The 9,269-nt window shown below is 32.5% G+C and overlaps 1 protein-coding gene across 2 annotated transcripts; it reads left to right on the top strand.

Moving 5' to 3' along the window:
- Window positions 1–2,098: 2,098 nt before the first annotated feature.
- On the top strand, window positions 2,099–7,408 carry LOC102598117 (NEDD8-conjugating enzyme Ubc12-like). 2 transcript variants are annotated; one of them, XM_015306616.1, is made up of 6 exons: window positions 2,099–2,231; window positions 4,561–4,674; window positions 6,228–6,336; window positions 6,510–6,588; window positions 6,697–6,813; window positions 6,892–7,408. In XM_015306616.1, the coding sequence occupies exons 2-6, from the start codon at window positions 4,566–4,568 to the stop codon at window positions 7,027–7,029; spliced, it is 552 nt and encodes a 183-aa protein (XP_015162102.1). In that variant the 5' UTR covers window positions 2,099–2,231; window positions 4,561–4,565; the 3' UTR covers window positions 7,030–7,408. The 2 variants fall into 2 exon arrangements, with proteins under 2 accessions (XP_015162102.1, XP_006342600.1); XM_006342538.2 differs by having other exon boundaries at window positions 2,099–2,246.
- Window positions 7,409–9,269: the final 1,861 nt, after the last annotated feature.

Here is a 9,269-nt window from a genome sequence, read left to right as displayed (position 1 = left end):
TGGCAAAGTATTAACTAATTCATGAAAACACAAACCATCACCACCACTCAACTCCAACGTGTTAAAATTTGAACAGGTTAATGAACTGTCTATTTATTAAAGTGAACTGGTTTAGGAGATTAGTTTTAAATATATATATATATATATATATATATTTAAAACTAATCTCCTAAACCAGTTCACTTTAATAAATAGACAGTTCATTAACCTGTTCAAATTTTAACACGTTGGAGTTGAGTGGTGGTGATGGTTTGTGTTTTCATGAATTAGTTAATACTTTGCCACCCCTAAACAACATATTAAGTCTATGTGTACATGTCATTATCATACATTTTCAGTAATAGCCTTTTTCTCATAAGTTGAACTCGTAATTTCTCAACCACAAGCAATAACTCTTTTATCTTACCTTATTTTATAATTGAAGACAATCTATATGGAGATTTTGGGTTACTTCATACTGAACTAACAAACAAATCACTCATCAATAACTTTTTGATTATTTTTGTTTTATGTATATGTCTTATAGGTTGATTTACAGTCATTGACAGTAAATTCAGCATAGTCTAGCTTCTTTTTTTGACCCAGTCTTACAGGTATAATCAATCTTGTCACTTCCAATATTTAATCGCGTATTTAAATCATCTCTAAAAGATTTACATTACATAACATAGTAACAAAATTTAAGGTGTTTTTAGCCCGATTATAATGTACTAGAGAATTATATCCCAAATAAGTCTCAAATTGGCTATTTGTGCACTTCTCCTTTCGAGTGGACCGGATTAGCCAAGATCCAAATGATTTGGCCCAAATTAGAATGAGATATGTACATCTTTGTTCATCTTTATTTTTCCATATTTGATGATATACATCTTAAACATAATAAATAATGAATAATTTTACTATATTATTCTTTTTAATTATAAGTCATTTAAATATTGGAGAAATAAATAGTACAAAATAATAAATTATCTCTTGATTTTTATAATTGAACAACTTTTTTAATGCCCCTCTTTTATATTAATCTCTTGTATCCATTTAAAGTTTATATTTAAATACATAAACAACTATTTATTTATAAAATTAAATTTTAACACTTCAAAGTATTTTCCATCACTTGACTACTTTGTTTCCACTAATATAAATAGCTTTTTATTCACCTACAAAATTTGACAATAGAAAATTAAAAAAAATTCAACTTCAATTTACGCACAAATCAATTCAAACTATTGTTGATTATAGTAAGACTCATACTCAATTAAACTTAGCTTAATCATTATTTTTCTCATATATATGACAATAATTACAATCAAGGCATCATTCTCGTTAAGAAAACAATCAATATCATTTTAATTCTAAATTGGTCATGATTTATGTTTAAACTATATGATGATCTTCACCATCATTTTGTAATAATACTCCTATTAACTTCAAATACTCAAAATAAGGAAGAAAAAAAAGAATAAAATAATTTCTTAAACAATCAAAGAGGGAGAAAGGAAGTCGGGGATAATCTCGTGTTTGAATCCTAATCATGAAAGAGTATCTTTGTAAGGAAATATTTTAGATTTTCAACGCGAATTCAAATATAATCAGATGAGCTTTAAGTACGGAGTATATTCGTTAAGAAATGTTTTAGATTTTTCGAAGCGAACTCAAATATAATTAGACCTCGAGAGAAATGATCTTCTACTTGAGCTCTAAGTACACAATATCTTTGTTTTCTTAACATTTTAGATTTTTCGACGTGAATTCAAATTTAGTCGAGCCTCAAAAGAAATAAACCCGTATTCGAGTTCTGAGTATGAAATATCTTTATTAAGAAACATTTAAGATTTAATCAAACATCAAGAGAAATGATCTCTATTCAAATTCTGACTATAAAATATCTTTGTTAAGAAATATTTTAGATCTTTCGACGTGAATTCAAATTCAGTCAAACCTAAGAAAGAAATAATCTAGTTCTGAACTCATATCGAGCTCTAATATAGAATATTTTTATTAAGATACCGAACACCGAGTGAAAAAGGGAAAAAAAACAAGAGAAAGAGGGGGGAGACAATAGAGGGTGCATCCTTTCTATTAAAGTAAAAAAATTAATACACTTGCTTTCAGTGTCCTTTCTTTCTCAGATTCTCTTCTATACTATTTTTCTCTCCATGTATAAATAGAGAGACCCGTCATTCTTCTTCAATCTTTTTTGCAGATTCTCATTTCAGCAGCAGCAGCAGCAGGTTCACATAATTTTGGTATTTTCTTGTGCTATTTGCTTATAGTTTTATCAGATTCAGCGATAAAAAGGGTTCTTTTATGTGTTTTCCTTTTTTGTTTTCAAGTTTTGTTCTTACCCAGATCGTGAAATCGATTGAATTAACGATGGTTGCTCTTTAATTTGAACCCCTTTTGATAAATTTGTTGATTTTGAAGAATTTTGTCCAGAAATTATGTTTCTTGGCGGCGTGTTTGATCTTACTTGATGGTCTGTCTTATTTGTTTTTAGTTGGAATTGACTGAATTTGTTGTTGTTGTTAAAATTTTAAGTTTGGGTAGTGGAAAAGTGCTAGTAGAGAGAACCTCTCAAAAAAAGATTATTTTTTTAGCATTATTAGATGCTGGTTGCTTATTGATATGTTGTTCGGACTTTACAAAAATGGTGCTGTCAGATTCTCAAAAAGCAGTGCATTTTTGGAGGATTGTGACACGGGTGTGGCATTAATTGCTCTAGTTTTGTTAAAGCTGAAGTCTTTTCGTGCGTCTTTCCAAAATAACGTCACATTCGCGGGAAGCTACAATTGCGACATTATTTTTGAAGAACCTGAGCAACCTAGCCAGTTTGTGATCTTAACTTCAATAAGTGTTTGAAGCTACAATTGTTGTTTCCTAGTTTAATTGCTCTAGTTTTGTTAAAGCTCAAGTATTTTATTGTGTCTTTCCAAAATAATTGCACACCTTTGGGAAGTTACAATTGTGGCATTATTTTTGGAGAATCTGAGCGACATAGCCTGTTTGTGATCTTATTTTTGAGTCTGAATAAGTGTTTGAAGCTACAATTGTTGTTCCTAGTTTAATTGCTCTAGCCTCTAGTTTTTTTAAAGCTCAAGTATTTTCTTGTGTCTTTCCAAAATAATGCTGCTATATAATAAAACAGAAAAGGGCTAGCTTGATTATGCTGAATTTTACTTTTGATTTGCGGAATTGTCCCAAGCTAGAGTTTGGTGCAGGGTTGTTCTATGCATATATCTGTTAAGATATCTATGTTTAGTTATGGCTGAGAATAGGTTCAGCGATAGTACCCGCGGTTGGAAAAATTAGTGTTATTTCAAAACAGAATATTCATTATTAAATACTCTTATTGTCCATAACCAGAGGTGAATTTATAGCCTAAAAATGGGGCATGTGAACTCGTGCTCTTTCCGTAGAACTAGGTATTTTATGTATACATTGTCTAAGGTCACAAGAAGGCTAAATGGTGCACTTGGTTGAGTGTTGAGTTATTTATCTAGAGGACTAGGGATCAATTCCTACTTAATACAAATTTTCGTTCTTCTTTTTAGGGGTGCACCATGTTCTAGAAATCCTAGATTCGCCTTTGTCCATAACGTACAACTTGAATTCTATTATGTAAATTGATTTTTGGCCAGTGAATGACTATTATTATGAGATAATATTTCTAGTGAATCCTGTATCGTATTCCATCTATTAAAGTCCTTGAATAGCCTTCAATTGACTTGAATGACATTTTACAATATTCAAATGGTTACACTTCCCAAAAGTGTGCCATTGTCCATTATATTTTGTTGTCAGATGTTAGCATCTTTTCCCTTCTTTACTCCTATATATTCTCTACTAGAAGAGCTTATTGAATCGTAGGGGACAATGTCTTTGACATGCCTCAAGCTTTCAAGAGTTCTCGACAGGTTTCGTGACCAAGTATTTTCCAAAAGATTCCAACACCAATTCCAAAGCTTAAATGGTAGTGAAAAAGAAATACAAAAAGTTGAAGTTTTTTTTTCCTGCTTTAAAGCTCAGAAGAGTTATTGGAACATGTCGCAGAAACATTGGCTAGTTATAAAGAAATGATTTTTATATTCTTTATTCATATTAGCACAGGAGGGTAGTCGATTCAGAAGACTTACAATCTCTAGATTTCAGATTTAACAAGTGCAACCGAATATGTTAGAAGTAAAAGATCCATTCAAGTGATACCAACTAGCTGAGATTAAAATATTAGTGTGTGTGAGGAATCCTTTTATCTTGATTAGAGACTTGTATATCTCTATAAGAATAAATGTGAAATTTGAAGAACCTTTAGTTCAAGAGAACTTCTAATTTGCTTTATTATTCAATATTGAATGAACTTGAATAGCATGTAATGATACAGAGATTCATATTTTCGAACCCAAATACTTTGGGGCAGAGGCTCAGTTGACAACTGCAGGAATTTTTATGTACTTAGATGTTGTTATTTGTACTTATAAATGAAAAAGATGGAGAAGATTCATTTTTCATGTATTTCATCTCGTAGTTCTTATTATGGTTCAACGTGTCATTTTGCTTTTGTAGGGACCATGATTAAGCTATTTAAAGTAAAGGAGAAACAGAGAGAGCTTGCTGAAAATGCTAATGGAAAGCCTCCAATTAAGAAACAAAGTGCAGGAGAGCTGCGTCTTCATAAAGGTATTTCCTTTTCTCTTTCTTCGTAAAATCTTTCAAATCAAATAAGTACTTAATCATTTCGTTTCATGCAAAGTAATTTCTTCTTTCTTTTGGCATGCCAAATTGGTCAATTTAGATTTGATTAGCTAGGGTTTCATTTCAGTTGTGTGCTTACCCTTTAGAGATCTTCCATGTAAAGTTTCAGATGAAATAGTGCACTCTGATTATAATTTGAGACATGAGAAGTTGTGGTTCATGACATGAACCAGTTTTCTCCTCTTTGGTACCATGGGAACACGTGGCAGTGTGTAGTAAATGTAGAATTTTCCAAATGTAAGATGATCCTGAAAAAGGTCATAGGTTATCTCGGTAGGCCAGTGTTGTCAAAGGCGTGCTTATGCCCTGAAGTGAGGCGCAAAATATGTTGAGCGCTTCGCCTCGCTTAATGTGCGATTCAAGACTCTAAGATATACTTTTTTTCTCATGAAAGTTTCCTGAAGAGGTGATACTAAACGATTAATATTTTACTTCATTGTACATTTTTTTTTTTCAATTCTTTGTTCATATATTTGATGTTCATACTTATAATTGTTAGTCTCGAATCAAACATATATATTTTTACTTTTCTCCATTGTGTCGTTTTTCATTAAAGCTTACACTTTACTTGCGCTTTGCACTTAAAGCCCCAAGTCCCAACAGAGCTTAGAGAATTTTTGTGCTTTTCGCTTTTGATAACACTGTGGTATGCTGAAAAAATTGTAAGAGAGAATGTAGTGCTTCCTGATAAAAAAAAAAGTAAAAAAACTAGAAAATGTAGTACTTTACTGGAGGGGGTGGGAGTTGTTGATCTCAGGTATTTCCCAAACAGTGCGTCCACCAGCTACAACTACAAGTTTACAGGCCCATGCTGTGTATTGCTAGAATCCAACGTGTGTGTCAAAGTGGATCCCCCTTAAGGTGGTTCTTTGTGACAGTGAAGGTAAGAAGTGGGAGGTTGGACCGTTGGAGGAGGGTTAGTGTAAATGGAGGCCAGAAGGCAGTGAAATTTGGAGTCCCCCCCAATTTCATATTTCATCATTCACGGGTTTCCCCAAATCTCCCATATATTGCTGTAGAGATTTGATGTGATTTATTGTCATTTCTATGTTGACTCCTTTTACTCGTATAGAGGCGAAAATTGTGTTATGTTTGACCATCCACTGTTGAAGATTGATGTTGCTTGAACATCTATATGTGACAGCTAACATATATTGAGAGTGAAAAGTGAAGATTGTTGTTGCTTGAATCTTGATGCAAAGCACTTTCTAGTGAAGGGGTTTTCTTCGTCTTTCTTTTGATTGATGAACTTTTTGACGGAAGTTCATGAATGATTGTATCAGTTCCTTCCTTCACTGCCTCATTTTCGGATTCATCATAGAATGTTTCCCCTTATAATAAAGAATCTATACAAAAGGGATTCATTTATTTTTCTTTGTTCTGAGTGGTTCTTTTCTCCGACTATTTATTTGTCTTCTATTTTTTTCCACACTAATGAAATTGTGAGATGGCCTTAACGTTTTTCTTGTTCCCTGTAGATATCAGTGAACTAAATCTACCTAAAACGTGTAGCATATCATTCCCTAACGGAAAAGATGACCTCATGAACTTTGAAGTCACCATTCGGCCTGATGACGGATATTATATGTAAGTAGTTTTGCTGAAACTATTCTCTCTCTTTAATGGAGTATATTCCTGAAAAAAGCTTACTTCGACATGGATATACCTTTCTGCTTTCGTATTTTATGGAAAATTGGTGCGCTTCAAGTTAGCTTTCCTCGGTGCTGATAACATACATTGTATTATTTGTTCGTATTCAGGGGTGGAACTTTTGTCTTCTCTTTCAGCATTTCTTCTATTTATCCTCATGAGGCTCCAAAAGTCAAGTGCAAGACGAAGGTGGGTAATGGTTTATAGCTTTTTCTATTCGACTCTTTTAATTTCTTGATGAATGAATTTAGATTCCAATTGTTTTATCCATTAGCTCTGGAAACTCGGATTTTGCAGGTTTACCACCCGAATATTGACTTGGAAGGAAATGTATGTCTCAACATTCTTCGAGAAGACTGGAAACCTGTGCTCAACATCAACACAGTAATCTATGGCTTGTATCATCTGTTCACGGTACTTTAACTTCCTTCTAGTTTGATGTAGTTTACACTACTCTAAGTAGTTGGTAGTTTATAACTTCCGATTCTGCAGGAACCCAATCACGAGGATCCCCTCAATCATGAAGCAGCTGCTGTGTTGAGTGACAACCCGAGCATGTTCGAGTCTAATGTCAGAAGGGCAATGTCTGGAGGATATGTAGGGCAAACGTACTTCCAACGCTGCATGTAATGTCTCAAATGCAGAATCAATTAGTTGATGATGATGATGCCGATGCCGGAAGTTGAAGGCTCTCAAAGTCTGTAAAGTTGGACCAGAAAGAACCATTTCTACATGTGGTCATTGTGAAAAAGATTGAGTGCAAAATGTTATTAGATACATGCAAAACTTAAAACCTGCAGAAAGTTTTCTGTATGATTTAGAGTGTAAACTTTGCAACAACTCATGCAAGAAGGACTGAAGGTGGTAGAGATCTCTGCTTGGATGAATTTATGTACAATTTGAATTTATGTTTTTGTCTATCTTGCACTTCGATTATTGTATTATTTTGTGGTAGTAACTTTTTATATGACAATGTCATGCTATCTATAACATTTTGTCTTAGCTTCTACACTCCGTTGTTGCTCTTTTCCAAACTACTGTGTTGTTTTTATTTGAGTCGAGAGTCTATTGGAAACTACCTTTCTTTAGATCTTGTAGGGGTAATGTCTGTGTATTTGCTATCCTTTTCAGACCCTATCATCGTGCATTTCGATTATCTAATTATTTTATAATAGTCAATGTTACATTTTTAATATGCATTGCCATCCTTTCTTTAACATTTTGTGTTGGCTTCTTTACTCTGTTGTTTTTACTTGAGTTGAGAGTCTATCGGAAACCACCTCTCTTTATCTTGTAGGGGTAAAGTTTGTGTACTCGCTATTCTTTTCATATCCTACCTATATTCATTTGAAGAAAAAAAAGAAAAATATTGATTTCCTCAGCAAATAATTGATTATTTCCTACGTGGCAAATTTCTATTGGCTGGTTGACTGAATTTTAATTAATAATTAAAAGAGACAACTCTGCTAACAAATCATTTTGCAGAAGAAAGAGAAAAAAAAAAGTGAAATAAAGAAGAATTGTTCCCCACCCACAAGGCCATAATCCCACAACATGTGCTTGGTTTTGTACAATTACTTAAATAATCTTACTATATTTATTATTATATCTGTATGACTTTTGATTTGATTAAAAATGAAATTCGAAATAATAATTTGACTTATATATTATGTTAATCTCAATTTATATACACTACCTTTATTTGTGATGTTTAAAAGTTAAAGCGAATTTAAATAACATATTTATATATTATGTCTTTGATAAATTAAGGATTGTTTAGTGGTTGATTAGAGTTATGCAAGTATTAATAATATAAAGGTCAATTATGTAGATTTAATTATTCATGTAGTTAGTTATTTAATTTTCTATCCAACATAAAGTGATAAGTAACTTATACATGTATTAATTATGCGAGATTGTAAAATTGGTAACCGAATAAATCACTTGGTATACTGAATTTTATACATTACAACTAAAGTTCTACTTAATATGGTACTAGTTATCATGAGTTTGATACATAAATAATTCACTTCTTATTAATCACACGATCCTTTTAGTGATACATTAATAATTCACTTCCTAACCAACAATCATACGACCCCTTAGGGTTGTTTGGTAGTTGGTCAGAATTATACAGATTTAATTATGCTTATATTAATTATGCGGTATTAATTATTTTGTCTTCTCATCCACATAAAATAATACACAAATTTCATTAGAATCAATGCATGTATTAGTCATGCAGGTTTTAAAATTACAAATCAAATATCTTATTAATTTTATACATGAATAATTTTTATAACTTATTAAAAAAATTAATAAGTGAATAAGTTGTTTCTTTACTAGCTACCAAACGACCCTTTGTTTATTACAAACTATATATATACACACACTATATACTATATCTTTTTTTTTATTTCCCATTTGATATCAGTTTGACTATTTCAAATTCTTGTTAGGTAGGACCCCATGCGATTTGCGTTGAATAGAATTCCATTCAGAGCATAGCAGTCAGAGCAATGCCATCCACGGTACTACATCCATACTATTTCGGATTCCCGTTAAATAGGTGCCATTCGATTCACACCGAGTAGTATTTCATTCGGAGAATAGCAGTCAGAGCAACCCCATCTATGATACCACATACTTATTATTTTAAATTAGCGTTCGATAGGACGTTATTCGATTCGCACTGAGTAGGATTCATTTTGGAGGATAGTAGTCAGAGCAACCCCATCCACGATACTATATCCTAACGGTTTTGAATTCACATTAAGTAGTACTCCATTCGATTCACGCTGAGTAGGATGGAGCAACCTCATCCACGATACCCCGAATGCGTATGTGTACACAACACATACAAGACAACA

The sequence above is a fragment of the Solanum tuberosum genome, unplaced genomic scaffold (assembly GCF_000226075.1).
Source record: "Solanum tuberosum cultivar DM 1-3 516 R44 unplaced genomic scaffold, SolTub_3.0 scf00034, whole genome shotgun sequence".
Lineage (NCBI taxonomy): Eukaryota > Viridiplantae > Streptophyta > Magnoliopsida > Solanales > Solanaceae > Solanum > Solanum tuberosum.
Note: the sequence above shows the minus strand (reverse complement) of the source record. Positions and strands in the feature narration are given on the sequence as shown.

Coding starts and splice junctions, on each gene's coding strand:
- LOC102598117 (XM_015306616.1), top strand. CDS start 4,566: ATGATTAAGCTATTTAAAGTAAAGGAGAAACAGAGAGAGCTTGCTGAA. Junction 4,675..6,227: donor AGAGCTGCGTCTTCATAAAG/GTATTTCCTTTT, acceptor TGTTCCCTGTAG/ATATCAGTGAACTAAATCTA. Junction 6,589..6,696: donor AAGTCAAGTGCAAGACGAAG/GTGGGTAATGGT, acceptor CGGATTTTGCAG/GTTTACCACCCGAATATTGA.